The 19,363-nt window shown below is 40.9% G+C and overlaps 1 protein-coding gene across 1 annotated transcript in view; it reads left to right on the plus strand.

Moving 5' to 3' along the window:
• LOC145992692 (CD63 antigen-like) overlaps positions 1-19,363 on the plus strand; it is a 75,637-nt gene that overhangs the window by 1,070 nt on the left and 55,204 nt on the right. Inside the window, exons 2-4 of the mRNA XM_083129071.1 lie at positions 712-900; positions 3,177-3,341; positions 9,299-9,484. Coding sequence (XP_082985197.1) covers positions 712-900; positions 3,177-3,341; positions 9,299-9,484 — 540 coding nt within the window. The remainder of the gene's footprint in view (positions 1-711; positions 901-3,176; positions 3,342-9,298; positions 9,485-19,363) is intronic.

Consider the following 19,363-nt stretch of genomic DNA (forward strand, 5'->3'; position numbering starts at 1 on the left):
ACTTAACTGGAAGCATTTCACGTAACATTCCGGTTAGCACTAGCGATAGCAATGCGAAGCTTGCAGATAAATTTAAATAATATATACGACACGAAAGGCTTTACGAGTTGCATGGTTTTCACTTGATAACTGAAAAATACTGAAGAGATGTAATTTAAAAGAGAATATGGTTATTAATTGACAAGATGTTGTACACGAACTGAAACTCTACATATTCACTTATATCTTGAGACATTTCTGTCCATAAGCTAGTGCCCGATATGTACAATTGAAACAACTAATTTATTCATGCATACTTGTACTGTATGCGCTGTTAAGTATGTATTTAAACATCGCCATTGATATATTCCTAACTCTTTTTTATAAAAAATCGTTATTCCTCTCGGTTGAATAGTTATCGGTCTTTAAAAATGTGAAGTGATGCATTGTTTACGCCTAACTCGGCGGCCATTACATCTGCAGTCGTGACCTAGTGCTCGCTTCTGATTGGTTATGCTACTTGAAATGCTAAGGAATAGGAAAATGCAATGGAATATGCTGTAGCATCAAAATGCTACAAGGTTTCTTCACTTTAGATGATAGAATTGGGTCATAGCAGAAGTGTTGAAGAAAAACGCTTTCGTATAAAGCGAGCCTAACTGCGGAAGATCTTGAAAAGCACTTCCATTTGTAGAAAATTGTTGCATTCCTTCGAACCCCCTTTTATTCCAGGCCACAGGCATTGCGTTGCTGATCTGTGGGAACGTTTTTCTGGCAGAGTTCAAAGCCTTCCACGACATCATCCTGTCGGAGAGGAATAGCCCGATCGTCATCATCATCGTCAGCGGGCTGCTGATGACACTGTTCGCGGCTCTTGGGAGCTGCGGGGCCACTTTCGAACAGAGGCCCAAGCTGAAATTGGTAAGTGAAGGGCCCCATGCAGAAAGGTACACCTGTGCGAAACTTGAAATTGTGGGTGCAGTTGAAAGATCTTGGTATAATACGTAATTTCCAGTACATCGAAAGTTGCGAAAATTCGAGACAGGTAAGATATTGTGTGTGATATGTCCCGTAGTAGGATGAGCCATGCTCTGTTGCATTCTCACATCTCGCATTTGAATGGGAGGCTACAGACAGCAGGCACCATAACCACAATATACATGCCCCCCCACAAGGAAGGGTACAGGGAAGAAGTAATTTCATCTGGTTTATTTTACTTCGCTTTTCTGCCACTTTTGGCTAATTTGCTAAGATGGGGATGAGTGATGATATGATTAAATTGATGAATGGACACTCAGAAACACCCATGTTCAGGCAGAGGCGCAACCACAAATTTTTGTCTGGAGGGGGGGGGGGAAGCAAGTACCAGGATAAACGTACCAATAATAATAATAATATTATTAGTAGTAGCAGTAGTGGTGTCAAAGATGTTATTATCCTCGTAAATTACGCAAAAGAGGGGTAGAAGTCGGTGCTAAAGCATTTGTGTTCGATCAAACGATTTGAATTATTTGTTAAACACATTCAATTTCACATTAATAATGGAAAACAAGCACACGAACTATTTTTGAAAGACAGAAAATGCTTCATAAATGCATTCCGAATATAATTCTTTGTTTTCCATTAACGTGTATAATATTCATGCAAGTTATATGTTTCACACATATGCAACATACAGCGACACAAAATAAGAAATAGATATGCAACGTGCCAACACTAAATTGTGTACGTATTCAAAGTTTCTTTAATACATATATACACAACATATATAATTTGACTACATTACACAATCAATTCATCCACCTCATAATAAACCAACAGCAAAAATTATATAAATTGTCTCTGAAATTTGCACGCTCCCCTTCCTCAAAACAATTGTTTACGCATTTAAGACAAAATCAATTAAGAGAAGTGTTACTTCTCTCTCTGGTAATATACAATGTAGTACAGAAAACAACCATAAATTGCGAGCGAAGCAAGCAAGAAAATTTTTAGATCACATTTTTTTCCAGACTGAAATCAATATTGATTTAATTGGGCGCAAATAATTTAACAGGGCACCATGGCATTCTCTTTTTTCCAACTTTTCACATTTACATCGTTCAGCGCTCAGGGCCGACTCCCGCCGCCCCCTAGGTACGGCTCTGAACTTGATAAGAGTAAGAAAATCAGGCATTGCGAGCGAAGCGAGCAAGAAAATTGTCCAAAATGTATTTTTATTATACATAAAATTTGAAATTTGGTGCGGGAATTTTCCCCCTATAGGTACCCTTGGCCGTCAATGTTTGTCCCACCTTGCCCCCCCTTGAACTCATTTCCGTCCAAGGTTTGGGGGGGGGCGATGTCCCCCTGTGGTTGCGCCACTGGGTCAAGGCCAAACCACTCCGCCACGGAGGCCGGTAAATTGATTTTGTAGATTATTTTAAAAAAAATCAGAGATGAGTAACTGACTACGAAAAACGAACACGTTAAAGTAACATTGCTTCCAAAAGTAAAACGTTACTTTCTGTCAGTGGCAGAATATTCTCAGTGACCGGGGCGGGGGGTGCAGAATGGTGGGTACATAATATTCTCTTGTAAGAAATTATTCAGTAATATTTGTTACTTACACATACACATATGCAGGGTGGTATTTGTAATGGAGAAAAGGGGGAAATCCCCAATCCGGTTAAAAAATATTAATGTCCTGGAGGCATTCTTCATATAATATACCTATATATCGGAAAGAGTTACCGGAATTACGCCACAAAGCAATACATATAGACCTGTAAGGTAAAATGTAAGAAAAACAACTGCTCAACCAAGATTAGAAGAACCGTGGTAAACTCGCGAACTAAAATAGATAATCCTTTGTTTTCTCCTCTAGTTTCCCCTTCACTTGTGCCAGAGTACATGTACAGATTCCCCTCCCTTGTTACTGTCAACATCGTTAAATATTAAGTTTCTGCTTTCTCTGTGTATGGTTTTGTAACCATGATGATGATATAAGCACTGAATAAGGGTGACGACGATGTGTTGAAGAACGCCGCACATTTTGGCAACGCAGGGACAGGATTACATGGAAGCGGGTGATTGCATCACCAGAGGGTTTTACTCTTCTTGGTAAAGCAATAGTAAACGTACAAACTTCTCTCACACCTTGATTATACATTGGCCAACCGTTATGTTCGCATGCTGTCAGACAGTTCTTTTTATAGTTCATAGGCTTCCTCGGCTTCATCATAGTGTTGCAGTTGGTTGCCGGCTACACCTGCCTTGTTTACAACGAAAGGTTATCGAACAGCAAGGTTTACGTTAGGGAGATGAACGAATCTATGCTCAGAAAGGGTGACCAAAGATCGTGGGACGAAATACAGACGTACGTAAGTATATATTTTCCCGTTATTATTGAATTCGTTACACTTTATCACAGTGCAGTACAAAATTATCCCTGCTCGTCCACAATCTACCCAGACTTTTCGTCTCCACATGTGGGAGTTCTCAAGTGCAAAAGAGCGGTGTTGCCACACCTGATTTTCTGCCAGGCTGTAAATGCTTTTTGCTATACACATTCACCCTCAACCGTGCCTTGGAACCCGAACTGTCGCTCCGAGGCATTAAGTTTGGCAATGCAGGATTGAAAAAAAAATCCCGTCCCCTTGGACAAACCTGTCTGGTTCAAGGGTTCATGTTCCGACGCATGACGCAAAAATAGAATTTCAAGTTTGGTCGTGCAGGCTTTAGCTACTGCCATCTCACAGTGAGGGCGCCAGAAAAAAATTGTGAGGAAAGTAGAGGTGGTGGAAATATGGTCCTAAACAATATACCAAAAGAATGCCTGTTTCGGCTTTAAAAGCATTTATGCAGGTTTTTCTATTTTCTGGAGAGCGGTGGTGGGTGTTGCTCTACGCCGCTCTTAATGTTTTAAAAGCTCGATGCTGCTTTATCTTATTCCAACCGTTTTAATTATTTATCAATATCAGAAAGAAATGAGGTCCTTGACAGTCGTCACGTAAGCTCCTCCAATGTTCTTTGATGAGATATAGATTACCTCCCGACCCTTGCAACAAGCTAAACGCACGGTTATGAAAATAGGCGGCTGGGCAGAACTGCTCTCGTGCCACATATGGGAAAAACAAAGCGAGAGCGGGACAAAAGTCGCTGGTTCCCACGCACTGTCTGGTAACGTCAACCGGGCTGCGTTGACTAGTTCGAGCGTCAGAACGACCTCTCTTTCATTGCTTTCTCCATATATATTCATTCCAGTTTTCACCTCAGCTTCCGTTGAATAAAACACCCTAAGCAACACAGGTCAACTATCACCTTACTCGTGGTAACACGATCTGCCCCTCCCCGAGAGGAAGAGGAGGAGAGGGAGGATGCCTCTTTCGTCGAAGGGCTTAATCAATGGGTGTTTCACCGACAAAAAGAACCATCTGTCATTATTTTCCTTGAACTATCACCTTCTCAAACTGTTGCTTTTTTTCATATATATATATATATATATATATATATATAGACACACGTATATATATAAATGCAGTAAGTACCGAATACACCTACCAATAAGCTCTGAAGTCAGATTATGGATATAGGAAATGGTTAAGGCAGTTAGCAACTCTGCTCTCAGTGGAACTCTCTCGCATCGTCGCGCTGCGGCAGGCTTCTGCGCAGCTGGAGGCCAGAGCTCGAGCTAAACCGAATGGCCTGTATGCGGTTGATTTCGTCGGTTGAAATTGTTGCTTTAGCAACATTGTAGGTGGCTGGCGTGACCTTGACTGGACTGTTTTCGTGGCGAGAGCTCTAGTACCGTTAGTCCTTCACCTTCTCATCGCCCTCCAACTTGCAGCATCACCTTCTTTAAACCTTTCTTCACCTTTCAGCCTCTATGGTAATTGTTTCCAGTAGGGTGACCAGATATTTGTTGACCAAAAAGAGTATAGTCTATAGGTTGAAGGTGCACAAAACATAAAAAGAAAACGAAAATAAGGATGGCTATTTGTTATTGCTTCTGTTATAGCCCCTGTAAAATAGGCCTACACTCTACAGATTCAAATTGCTTATGGGTCTAATGTAATTAGCTAATTACAAATACTTACTCACCAATGGCACCATCGTTCATACTTCTGGGATGATTTTGCTTTCTTGAGTATGTTTAAATCGTACTTCATTGCCAGTCCAAACTCTTCACAGGTCATGTCCACATTGAATTTCACTTTCATTACTTGTTCGAGTGTTGACACCAGGAGTGTACTTTTTTCCTCTCGCCAATAAGTTTTAATAACACTGAAGAGTCTTTCAAAACCAACACTTGTACAGTGTCTCTCAAAAGTTTTAGGACAACGACATTTTAAACTAGGCAACCCAATTTACGCAAGGCGTTGGTGGGTTGCGTGTACAGTTAGGCTCAATTTCAGGGTTGCCACATGCACAATAGATATTTATAAAATACGCGAAAGAAATAAAAACAAGTATTATCGTATGAAATTATTAAAAATATCACTATTATATCGCAAGTGACAAAATTCTTTCTCAAAGAAAAAAAGTAGGTTTTCTAGTATTTCATTGCTGATGAGGAAAGGAAAAGAGGTGATAGAAAACGAAAGGTGACAAAGAAGAGGAGAAAGAGAAAGCGAAAGGAGAAGAGGAAAAGTAGAGGAGAGAAGAAAGAAAGGATAGACGAGGAGAGGAGATGTCGTGAGGAGAATGGAAGAAGATTCTAGGAGAGATGAGGAAAATGGAGCAAAGAAGAGAAAAGAGAAGGAAAACGAGATGAGAGAAGAGGAGACGAGAAGAGGGAAGTGGAGAGTGGAGTAAAGGAGAGAAAAGAGAAGAAGGAAAAGACGATTGCAGTGGAGTCGGAAATCTAAGACAGGAAAGGAGATACGAGGAGTGGAGATGAGTGGGATAGAGATAAGATGCGAGTAAAGTAGGGAAGGCGATATGAGATAAAAGCAGAGCAGAAGGAGGGAAGAAGAAGGAGAAGGAGAAGAGAAGAACAGAAGGGACTGAAGAGAAGAGGTAGTTGCAGAAAATATCGTCTCAGCGTCAAGAATTGATGCATTGGTCAAATTATCGACATTAAACATTCAATAACATTTTGAAATGTATTAGATCGGTGCGAAATGCCTTTTGGCTTAGTTCAGAGCAAGATAAAATCTTCCATGTAAGATCTTTGATTTTACCTCCGATTATACCACTAAAAACATGAATGTAATTTTAATATTTATAAGAATTATCCAATTTTTGTCCACTTCTCGGTTCGTTGAAATGGAGATTTTGTAATTTAATATTTCCCCTCCCCCCATCGTTCATTCCAAACTGAACCATTCCGTTTCACATGGCGTGGACAATGAACACAATGGGATAGGTCTAAAACTTACGAAAATTTTCTGCCACCGGAAGGGTTTAAACCTACGACCTTGAGATTGACAGTCCTGAACGGTAAACACTACCCTACAAGCTCGCATTTTCACAACTACCAATATTCTCGTTTTTCTTCATCACTTAGAAAATTATATCTCGAAGATATCTGCTATACTACAAGAAAGCAATTCAAAATTAAAGTAAAAGTTCAACTACATGTATACCCTACGACATTTACAATATTTGAGGGACAGAATACTTAAAAATTGTTTCCTTAATCGAAGGTAAGGCCGTGGTGTATGATTAGAGTTCTTGAAAGCATTGATTGCGGTCTCAGGTTCGATCCTCCAAACTAGGTGTTCTTTTTTTCTTTTTTAAATTCAATTCTATTAAACAAGAGTATGGTAACATTATTTGTAATAGCAGTGTATAGTGGCTACATTGTTCTGCATATGGAATTTATAAAAAAGATAAACAAATAAATGAATTGACACACGTTCAAAGGGATATTTTCATGTATACGATCATGAATTATGATACTCTAACGATAATTGTGTACTGCTTCAAAGACATTGACAAATATTAATGAAATAACTATTTATATTTGTGGCAATTCAGGACATACTAATTTTACCCCTTTTACCACTCGAGTTCAAATATAGAATGAAAAGTTTTCATGATGTGCAATTCTCCATTAAATGTTTTCGCCGAGTCGTACTACCTTCGATTTCTTTGTTACAAACAAGTATTGTTTGCACATTACATGTAGGAGGAGAGTTGCATCTACATTTCACATTGGTCAGCTCCTTCTACTTACTTTCAGAAGCGAAAGCTTGTAGGGTAGTGTTTACCGTTCAGGACTGTCAATCTCATGGTCGTAGGTTCAAACCCTTCCGGTGGCAGAAAATTTTCGTAAGTTTTAGACCTATCCCATTGTGTTCTTTGTCCACGCCATGTGAAACGGAATGATTCAGTTTGGAATGAACGATGGGAGGAGGGGAAATATTAAATTACAAAATCTCCATTTCAACGAACCGAGAAGTGGACAAAAATTGGATAATTCTTATAAATATTAAAATTACATTCATGTTTTTAGTGGTATAATCGGAGGTAAAATCAAAGATCTTACATGGAAGATTTTATCTTGCTCTGAACTAAGCCAAAAGGCATTTCGCACCGATCTAATACATTTCAAAATGTTATTGAATGTTTAATGTCGATAATTTGACCAATGCATCAATTCTTGACGCTGAGACGATATTTTCTGCAACTACCTCTTCTCTTCAGTCCCTTCTGTTCTTCTCTTCTCCTTCTCCTTCTTCTTCCCTCCTTCTGCTCTGCTTTTATCTCATATCGCCTTCCCTACTTTACTCGCATCTTATCTCTATCCCACTCATCTCCACTCCTCGTATCTCCTTTCCTGTCTTAGATTTCCGACTCCACTGCAATCGTCTTTTCCTTCTTCTCTTTTCTCTTCTTTACTCCACTCTCCACTCCCCTCTTCTCGTCTCCTCTTCTCTCATCTCGTTTTCCTTCTCTTTTCTCTTCTTTGCTCCATTTTCCTCATCTCTCCTAGAATCTTCTTCCATTCTCCTCACGACATCTCCTCTCCTCGTCTATCCTTTCTTTCTTCTCTCCTCTACTTTTCCTCTTCTCCTTTCGCTTTCTCTTTCTCCTCTTCTTTGTCACCTTTCGTTTTCTATCACCTCTTTTCCTTTCCTCATCAGCAATGAAATACTAGAAAACCTACTTTTTTTCTTTGAGAAAGAATTTTGTCACTTGCGATATAATAGTGATATTTTTAATAATTTCATACGATAATACTTGTTTTTATTTCTTTCGCGTATTTTATAAATATCTATTGTGCATGTGGCAACCCTGACATTGAGCCTAACTGTACACGCAACCCACCAACGCCTTGCGTAAATTGGGTTGCCTAGTTTAAAATGTCGTTGTCCTAAAACTTTTGAGAGACACTGTACCAGGCAGAGTAAACAGGCATTTTATAAGAGGCACAATCACTTTTAAATTTGACCCAGGCTGTACTAAATCTTTGCACACTGACCTCCACTAACCCATTATTGATTATTTTCTTTTCCCCCAATCTTCAAGATGTTTTCAACGGCTTTTGAAATTGCACAGTAAGTTTCAAAAATATCATTATTAGGGCTGAGCAGATACCGATGCCTATGCCAATGTATCGGTATCGGCCGATACCAGTGGTATCGGTATTGGAAAGTATCGGTTGGAATTCAGCTACCGTTACCAGCATATTTTCCGGCATTTTGGTCTTTCACGGGGTCGGCAAAAATCCCGCGCGACTTCTTGACAGTCTAATTATCCTGGAAATTATGCAAAACTTCCTTTTTATTTTACACTAATTTTGCACGAAAAACTATATTTTGTGACTACACAATATCTATTTTAATATTCTGATGCAATTCTTGAATATTCTAAAGCAAATTTCTTGTATATGCATATAATTGGAGGAGAATATTTTGAACAAATTTTAATTATTGCAATTTCCAAGTATCGGTATAGGTGGGAATCGGTAAGAGTATCGGTTCAAAGTGGTATCGGATCAGCCCTAATCCTTATCATTAAATTCCAATGAATTTGAAATATGTTTTGCTTGTTGATGGAATATGAAAATGACACTTGAAATTGTTCATAGGAAATTCTTGAGTCAAGGAGTAAATACTTCAGTTTGTTGACATCTTGACGTTTTCCGTTCTGTGAATTTTAAGGCATTTTTACGCGTAAAATAAGGAATGAAATTAAATAGCAAGGAAAAGAGTATATTTGGGGATTTTTGCCCTTTGAAAAGAGTATAGAGTATATGAACCTCTAAAAGAGTATAATACTCTTAAAAAGAGTATGTTTGGTCACCGTAGTTTCCAGTAAAGTAATCAGTTCGATGTGAATACAACTAGCTCCTGAGAGAACTTCCTTATTTGAATTCTTCCCCTTTCAGTTTAAGTGCTGCGGGGTCAACAACTACACAGACTGGAGGACCATCGCCGGAACGAAGCCTCCCATCTCCTGCTACTCTTTAGACAACAAACTGTATACCGACGCTTGTTGGCCGAAGATTCGAGATGCCTACGGAACCTACATTCTCGACCTTGGGATTTTCAGCGTTGCTATAACTGTTCTGGAGGTGAGTGAAGACGAAGATGAAATTGAAGGTATACCCTGTCCCAGCTATCTTTGGAGTAGGCGAACGAAAACAAATCTCTGCGCAAGTAGTGACGCGAGACGGCTCCACCATTGAACACGCGAGAGGGAGCGATATTGCGTAGGGGGGGGGGAGCAACTGCAGTTCTTAGCCTTCGCAGCAGGGTGTACGGCTTCGCTCTGCCCACTCCATTTCCTCCCCTTCTTTGACGCTATGCCTGGCCTTATTCCAGAGATGGCTGGGACAGGGTATAGTTGAACTGGAACCTTGGACACCATTTAGGGGTGTGGCAGTTAATGTTAGGTCTCCCCTATTGCACAACGCGAGACCAACTTCGTGTTCTGACGCCAGATGTTATTAGGTTAGGTCTGTAAGGTTTGGTTCCCTTAACATAAATACACAGCAAATGTATTATTTACTGAACCCAAAAAGCCTAACCTAACAACTTAGGCACTTAGCGTAATAATGAAAGCTTTCCGCGGTGACGTCAGCATTCAAGGTTGCTCTCGCGTTGTGCGATAAAGGAGACCCATTTTAGTTAAGGTGGAATCGCACGAAAATGGATTTCCGACTGCAATGCCATAACTGGCGACCTGGCTGGAAATGATGGCTCCTGGGCTGACTGCCATACTGGTTTTGGCGACTAGACCGTTATCTAATTGTAACTTGCTTCTCTGCTAGGTGCTATGGTAACAAGCAATAAAGGAGAACGTTTGGTCATTTGAAGATAATTTGTGGGGTAGCCGGACAATTGCGATGGCGGACAATTGCGATGAACACAGCTAGAAGTGAAAGAGCGGGTGGACAATTGCGATGACATTTTAAATCTTCTGTCAAATTGAAGGGTAACTTAAAACGCCGTACAATACCCAGTGGCGGAGTGGTTTGTACATCGCGTTACGATGCCAGGGGTCCCGGGTTCGAATCCTGGCTTGGGCATGGATGTTTGTGAGTGTCCATTCATCAATTTCATCATATCATCAGTCATCCCCATCTTTGTGAATTAGCCAAAAGTGGCACAAAAAGTGAAGTAAAGCAAATCATTCAATCAATCAATACCTCCTACAAGAGAAATATGTGAAATATTGATATTTTCGAATAAAAGACTGATTCCTCTCTTTCTCCAGGCTTGAGACTGGCAAGGTAGCTTGTAAACGTAGCCTACTTGCATTACAACCACTTTTAGGTTAGGTTAGGTTAGGTTAGGTTAGTGCACCTGCGGTTAGTCAACCTGATCGTGGCAATTGTCCTACCATTATTTTGTAAAATGACCTTTACCGTCAAAATCATCGCAATTGTCCGTGATTTGAGCTTCATCGCAATTGTCAGCCATCGAAATTGTCCTAGATTCAATTTGTGAGTTTGGCAAGGATTTGTTTTTAGCTTCTGTCTGTTGATTGTGCACTTTTTTTGTTGGCTGCTCGATAAAATAATAATAGAAATTATGTACATTCGTGTTTATTAATGTTTAGAAATCTAGACCAATGTAACTGTCCTGTTGTTCCACATATTCACATCGTGTTTCAGTGGCGTATTTTGAAAATTTGTCCTGGTTCACTGCACCATTTCCTATTTGTTGTACATGCCCAGTAGCAGCGATTGGGTGCAAACACTGGGCGGCAAGGACAGGATAGGGACACTGAGGGACGATTTCCTCCAGCCTCCTCTCGCCACTCACACATATCACCCTCTCTCCTGGCGTATTTGGCGTCGATTGCTAATCTAGCTATAATCTTACCAGGAGCGGTAGTGTCCCAACGGAAAGGATGAACGGAGGATGCAGGTGATGGTGGAGAGGTAATTTACCTTGGTGCCTATCTTGAAAAACCAAGGTGTGTTTACTGTTTGGATGTTTTCTCTATGTATAGTATTTGTGTCAGAACAAAGATAAGAAAGAATGAAAGAAAAAATACTATGAATAAATTCAAACAACATATATAGATAATATAGAAAATAATAATGAAAGTGATATGTCAGGAATGATTGACTTATTCAGGCATAATCCTTAGACCGATTCCAATGATGTTTGCTCTTGTATTTAAGACATCACAATCACAATTTAGAATCCCTTGTCCTTGCTTAGCAACATATAATAGAATCTGATATGATATAAAATAGAATACAGTATACTAAGCACAGAACATTGATACATAATTAAGATTAATACTGTGGATCCTTAGATCCTTTAGCCTCGGCAAGGACAGTTTATACTTTTCCTGATAGGCAAGGCTTAGCATTAAGGCCATAGTGCGAGAGCGAAAAGTGGGAGGGGGGAATGCCCACGGCCGCCCCTAATCGCCGCCACTGTAGATACCTATTTATTATACATGTACATTGATTAGATGTAATAGAAATAAAACACTACTCAAGGCATGAAAGTAAAGTAAAGTAAAGACAGAAGCCCGACAAATTTCCCGCCAATTTCTAAATTTATCATAACGCCTCCCTTTTTACGTAAAGTTGGACCTAGATTTCCCTGAACCAAGAGAAATTTCTCATCAACTAGCAACACTGCCTCTGCCAAGCGCGGCACAGAAAGCAGGAAAGAAGAAACAGTTTTCTCCTGCGAACGCTGTCTGCAGCGGTTGAACTGACCCCGCGGGCCACGTGTTTGTAAATAGCCACTCGCGTCTGCTCCCTCGCCCTTCCCGCGTACAATCGGGGAGGAAACCCGGTCTTCAGAAGGGTGCGATGGAAAACGACCAGTGGTGTATTAAAGCTACTAAAAATATATGAAAAAAGTTGGTTTACCGGTGGTAAATGCGGTAACATGGAGAATACGCCGTGTCTCAAATCTCTTCAACACTTCCAGAAAAAAATATTTTTATATCGTCTGCAAAAAGCTGTTCCGTTGCTACTATCACCTCTGATTTTTTGCAATCACGCCTTTCACTGCCATTTAAGGTTAGGAAACAGCTAATAGACGGAGCAAGATCTGGTGAGTAGGGTGGATGGTCTACACACCGAATCCCCAAACCCTTTACAACAGCCAGTGTCTTCCCATTCTTGATTGATTGATTGAATTGCTTTATTTTACTTCGCTTCTTGTTCCACCTTTGGCTAATTTGCGAAGATGAGGATGAGGGATGATATGATGAAATTGATGAACGGACACTCACAAACATCCAGGCCCAGGCCGAGATTCGAACCCGGGACCCCTTGCGTCGTAGCGCGATGTGCTAACAACTCCACAACGGGGGCCGGCTCTCTCCATTTTTGTACGAAGGAGCATTGTTCTGCAAGAAACAGAATACCTTCCCACATTCTTCTTCGCCGTGGTTACATCAAATACTTAAACAAACGAAAAATAGTTTTAGGGTTCTGCAAATTGACACATTAGGAAATAACACTCATGGTAAACTTGCATATATATTTTTCGAAAGGGGACGGGCGAGAACATCTCAGCCCCCACCTCGTAATTAATAATCTCTATAACTGTGAGCCATTTAAAACATGTTAATACTTTCTATTTGTTTCTTTAAGATGTCGCAGCTGATCCTGGGTGTGGGCCTAAACAGAGGCATCAAACTTAATGTAGAGCTTACGGAGTGATTTCACGTCTCTGTTCAAACGCCGCTTGCTTACACTACTTTGCTTTTAGTTTAAATAGTTTTGTAGATCAGAAATATTTGTACAGTAGAAGGCAATAAAATATATTTCTGTTCCATTTATGGTTGAGTAACATTAACTGATTGTTTTGAGTTCATAACTCAGCAAAACCAATTTATTCAGCTGGCGGTTGGGAAACAACGAATCGGTTGAATTCCCTTCGAATGACATCGGGCATTTTCGTGTCACGAAGCACCGAAAGTTGCTGGCGGGACAAAACAAATGAGCGTCAGATAAGATGTTGCCAAATGTACTGTAAAATGATTGATTTGGTGTTTTAAGTCCACTTTGATGCACAGCAAGGCTAATTGGGACTGGACCTACAGTTTAAAGTGGGATCCGAACCACTATGTGCCTCCACCGGGTATTGAACCCGGGACCCCTTGATTACAAGGCGACAACGCTACCACTGCGCCATCGTGGAGGTTTGTACTGTAAAATGTAAAATGAGAGAGAGAGAGTGATACGGTCTAGGTATGGCTACAAGGCTTAGTCTTCACGGCAAGAAGAAGAAAAATCATAAGCAGATATATTCTGTGTAATGTTTGTTATATCATGGTTCAATGTATTTGAATGCTTCGGACATAACGTCCAGTGTATATTAAATGTATTAATTGTTCACCGTCTGGTTATTAATCCTCATTACCAAGTCCTTCACCCCGAACCATATCAATTTGGCGCTGTGGACAGTGAATAGAAAATTTGAAGGATTCTAATCGTATCGTCAGGATGACTTTATCGGCACGGGATTATAACAAGTAAGATTTCTGTAGCAAATCAACAAGACGGTCTTACATGTAACGTTTAAGTTTGCTAATTTTCTACATGCAAGTTTCAGTTACACATCGTAACTTTCATACATGCCAGTGATTTCTATCAGTTAATGTAATTTGAAGTTTCGATAACATGGCTCTCACCATTACATTCAGCGAATTTGCTGAAGAAAATGAAGATATCGAGAGTTATTTCATGCGTTTTGATCAACTCTGTCTCGCCCAGAATGTGGCAAATGAAAGAAAAGCAGCAGTTCTCTTAGCAGTCATAGGTCCTAAGGCTTTTCAAGTACTTCGCAATATTACGGCTCCTGAAATGCCATGTAATCTAACATATGCTGTCATTCACGACAAAATGGTTCAGCACTTCAGGCCCAAAACCAACAAGTTTACAGAGAGGTTCAAGTTTCGAAATTGTATCCAATCTCAAGGAGAATCAGTTACTCAATTCGTAGTGAAAATCAAACAACAAGCAGCCAAATGTGCGTATGAGCAGTATTTAGATGAGGCACTTGTTGAACAATTTCTTGTTGGTGTACAATCTGACAGTACTCGAAAAAGATTATTATCTGAAAGTGATCTTTCCTTTGCTAAATGTCAAGAAATTGCTTTGCATTGTGAGTTATTAGAACGAGAAGTTAAATTATTCTCGAATAAGTACAATGCAGATTCTGTGACTTTTGCCACCAGCTCAAGAAATTTGACGCGGATGAATCCAGATCGCCACACAGGCGCTTCAAAGAGTTCACGCTCGGGCGAAACGAGGCAGAAGAGCTACAATCAACCTCAGAACACAACTGCTACCAAGCAAAATCCTCACTCCCAGTGCGGCAACTGCACAAAGAATCACCCACAAGGTCTATGTCCGGCAAGAAACGCAATCTGTAGCTACTGCAAACGACAAGGCCATTGGAATATACGATGCAGAAAGAAGCAAAAAGATAGAGCCGTGAATAGAACGTCCAGTTCAACCTCACGGAGCACAACACCCGATGAGTTGTCTACGTTCAGCTTCAACCATCTCAACACTTGTGCGCTCAGTCATCGTTCCACACTGATTACTTCTACTCAACACATTTTGGAGCACCAAATCAGTTCGGATAGCTTCATAATAAATCTCCAAATCAATAAGTGTATTGTTAAATGTGAAGTAGATACTGGGTCTGCTGTTACTCTTTTCAACGAGAAGTATTTTGATCAGTTGTTTCCACACTATGTTAAATGTAATTCTAGCCTACGATTACGAGGTGTAAACGAAGGATATGTTCGTGTTACAGCACAAACATCCGTCAAACTATACTTAGACAATAGGGATTATACTTTACCTGTCTTTCTCTGTCAGGAGAAACTTTTATATCCATTGATCGGTCGTACATGGTTGGACATTATTCAACCATCTTGGAGGCGATTATTAGTTACGGCCAGTGTTCTTTCAACTAACACAGTACAAGGTACTATTACTAACGCTGGTGCCGACGACCTAAGGCGAGAAATTTCTTCTAGATACGAGAAAATCTTTGATGGTGATTTGTCCAAGCCAATTACACCTTATTTGGTCGATATACCACTGAGATCCAACTCTGCACCAATATTTCGTAGACATTACGAAGTTCCTTACAGTATTCGAGACCGTGTTCAGGATTCTATTCAAAATCTAGTGAAAGCAGGGTTATGGGAACCGGTCGGATATTCTGATTGGGCCTCACCACTTGTCGTTGTTACCAAGAAAGATGGCTCACTTCGTCTCTGCACTGACTTCTCAGGAACGGTGAATAAAATGACTGAAAACGTCAAGTTTCCCATTGCTAGAGTCGAGGATATTTTCTCTAAGTTGGCCAGGTGTAAATACTTTACGGTAATTGACCTTCAAATGGCTTACGGACAGTTGGAACTTTCTGAAGCTGCCAAACGCATCACTGTCGTCAACACACCTTGGGGCTTATATAAACCTCACAGACTACCTTTTGGCATAAACATAAGTGGAGATCTGTTTCAAATGGTCCTAGCGAAGATTCTAGATGACATTCCCGGAGTTTCTTTCTACTTTGATGACGTCATCATCGGAGGTGAAACATTGCAAGAATGCTTCACACGCACGTGTGATGTCCTGAATCGTCTGGCCAAACACAATGTCAAAGCGAGCGCCAGCAAAAGCCAATTCCTAACCTCATCTATCGAGTACCTAGGATACAAGATTGACGTCGCTGGTATACGGCCGTCAGACAAGAACTTGGAGGCCATCCTAAATTCTCCCCCACCTCAAGACAAATCACAATTACGTTCCTTCATCGGGATGATCAACTTTCATCGAAAGTTTGTACCGAACTTAGCTTCGAAACTTCACTTTTTACTTTCTTTACTCAAGAAAAACGTCTCTTGGAAATGGGACGATAACTGTCAACACGAGTTCGACAGCATCATGGCGGAACTTCGACAGATAAATCCTATTGTGCCTTTCGACCCAACAAAGCCAGTTGTACTTATCACTGATGGCTCTCCTTTCGGCTGTGGCGCACAATTGTGTCATCGAGTTGATAGCGGTCTACAGACTCTCGCCTGCTCTTCTACCACCTTCAGTGAGACGGAGCGCAGATACTCCCAGGTAGAGAGAGAAGCTCTAGCCATAGTTCACGGTATCAAGCGATTTCACAAATTTTCACTCGGATCTAAGTTCGAGATTGTTACAGACGCACGTGCTGTAAAGTTTATATTTTCTCCGGATCGAGCCATTTCAAAACATTCATCCAATAGATTGATGAGATGGGCTCTACTTTTATCTTCATGCCAATATAATATAATTCATTCCAGCAAGGTAGAAGTAGCTGACATGCTAAGCAGGTTGCCTACGCAAACACGTGACACAATACCAGCTGGAGAAGAATAACTTCATGCATATTTCGGGTCCATTGAAGACGCTGTAGCTCCTCTTTCTCGAGACTCAATACAGAACGCCACTTCAGAAGACCCACTGCTCTCATTAGTTGTCTCCTGTGTAGTAAATGGTTGGCCAGATCAACACGACACGTCTACCGAACGGAAGAAGCTCGCACCTTTCTTCGAAAGAAGAGCTCACCTAACGTACGAGCAGGGAACGCTCATGTGGTCGGGTAGACTTATCATTCCCACAGTTAAACGGAATGAAGTTCTTAGAGCTTTACACGGTGGACACATTGGTTCAACTCGTATGAAAGAGTTGTGTCTTTCCAGATTTTGGTGGCCAGGCATGTCAGCAGAGATTACGGATTTTGTAGCGAGCTGCAATACATGCCGAGCAAACGCTCCTAAGGTCCGAAACGGACCCGATTCTTCATGGCCTCTCACTTCGTATGTGAACGAGAGATGGCATATAGACCATTTTTTCTTTGCAGGGCGTAAGTTCCTACTGATAGTAGACGCCTTCAGCAAGTGGACAGAAGTATGGCCTCTACACACATTGGACACAAAGGAAACGATCCGCTGGCTTATGCAATCTTACGCCACGCTAGGGATACCAAATACTATCGTATCCGACAACGGCCCAACGTTCACTTCTCTCGAATTTCGTAACTTCTGCCTTAAGAATGGCATCAAACATGTTACTTCACCACCTTATCACAGTCCTAGCAACGGCTTAGCCGAACGATACGTTCGTACTGTCAAAACCGCTCTTGTCAAGCTTATAACTGACAAACCCAATCTCAGCACGCTTGAACTTGATATGGGGATCGCCAACCTTCTTTTCATCCTTCGGAACACGCGACTGGGTGGAAAAGGAAGCCTGCCGGCACTTTCGGTCTTGAAATACCGACCAAGATTTTGGTGGGAACCAAACAATCTGCCTCTGTCGAGTGAATCTCCGTTCAAGCCGAGGAAGTCAGCAAAATTTCAGAACGATTCTTCATCGAGATATGGTACTTTCACCATCAACTCAGCAGTTTGGGTTCAATCACCTAAGCATGGTACTCCAAATTACATCCCAGGAGTTGTCATTCGTCGAATTGGGGATAGTATCCTCTACGAGATAATGTTGGGAGATGGAATCAAACGAGTGGTACATCCCAGGTGGTTGAAGAGAAGTGTTTCACGTGACACTGCAGATGACGACGACTTCAACGTTACAATACCAAATAGAAATTCAACAAACCCCGGTGGAACAGTACCCGAACCTATCCCAGGCAGAGCCGGATACCCAGGACCAGGTCCTAGCACACCTCACTCATCTCCGAGAAGGTCTACCAGGGTTCGCCGCCCACCAGATCGATACGGTCATCAGCATATCTGATTTTTTTATGGGACACCTGGAGGGATGATACGGTCTAGGTATGGCTACAAGGCTTAGTCTTCACGGCAAGAAGAAGAAAAATCATAAGCAGATATATTCTGTGTAATGTTTGTTATATCATGGTTCAATGTATTTGAATGCTTCGGACATAACGTCCAGTGTATATTAAATGTATTAATTGTTCACCGTCTGGTTATTAATCCTCATTACTAAGTCCTTCACCCCGAACCATATCAGAGAGAGAGAGAGAATTGAACAGCGCCGTTACTGAATAAAAGTTGTACAATAGTACACAAAGCACGGGCAATTAGCACACAAAACACCCAAACACTGTACAAACAAGCTAATAAAAACAACTCACAACAATATACGCACGCTTGGTAACGTTGCAACGGGAGAGCGATGTTATCCCTACAGTTTTTACTTCGAAACTGAGGTTGTTGACATTGACTCAGCCACACGCCCACGAAGACAATTGGTGGGCAGATAGAGCTATGTAGCTCATTCGCCAGTTGGGCCTGCGATCAGTATAGTCACAGCAGGTGATTGTATCGGCCAATCAGACGAGCGTATGTACTTGAAATTGCCCCGCGCTCTTATGCCATTGGAGGCCAGACAATCCAGCTCTACTGGTGGCACCATTCCCGTTACGCTCGTCTTAATAGTAAATGGAATGTGATGAAAAATGGTGCGTTTTACACTGTTTTGAAATATGTAAGTTTAATTGTACGTATATTCAGTGGCACATAAACTGGGTCTCAGGAGTACATTGTAACCTCGAACTTATGGAGTGGAGTACAGTATCCAAAATATTTTCGTCGATTCAAATGCCCTTGAATGATTGATTATGTTACTTCACTTTTCTGCCATTTTTTGCTAATCTCGAATATGATGAGTGATGTAAATGGATGGAGGGACACTGACAAAGACCACCGATGTCCAGGGTGGAATTAGAACCTGAGACCCCTGGCATCATAGCACTATGAGAAGAAGATTCAAATGATACCTCTTATGAGAGGTGTATCTTTCTTCATAATGTGACAGATGATAAAAGTTAAGGTTGAAAAAATTACAGTTTGACAAAAGAAAAATATTGTATTTGTTTATCTCTTTGCCCATGCAAAATCAAATCTGTACAGCATTGTGTGGCTTAGTTCAGTGAGTTGATGGTGCTAGACGATGTCAAAGAAGTAAAAGAGGATGATACAGAGTTCCAAT

Source organism: Lepisma saccharinum, chromosome 9, assembly GCF_977018435.1.
Source record: "Lepisma saccharinum chromosome 9, izLepSacc3.1, whole genome shotgun sequence".
In the NCBI taxonomy this organism is placed as follows: Eukaryota; Metazoa; Arthropoda; class Insecta; order Zygentoma; family Lepismatidae; genus Lepisma; species Lepisma saccharinum.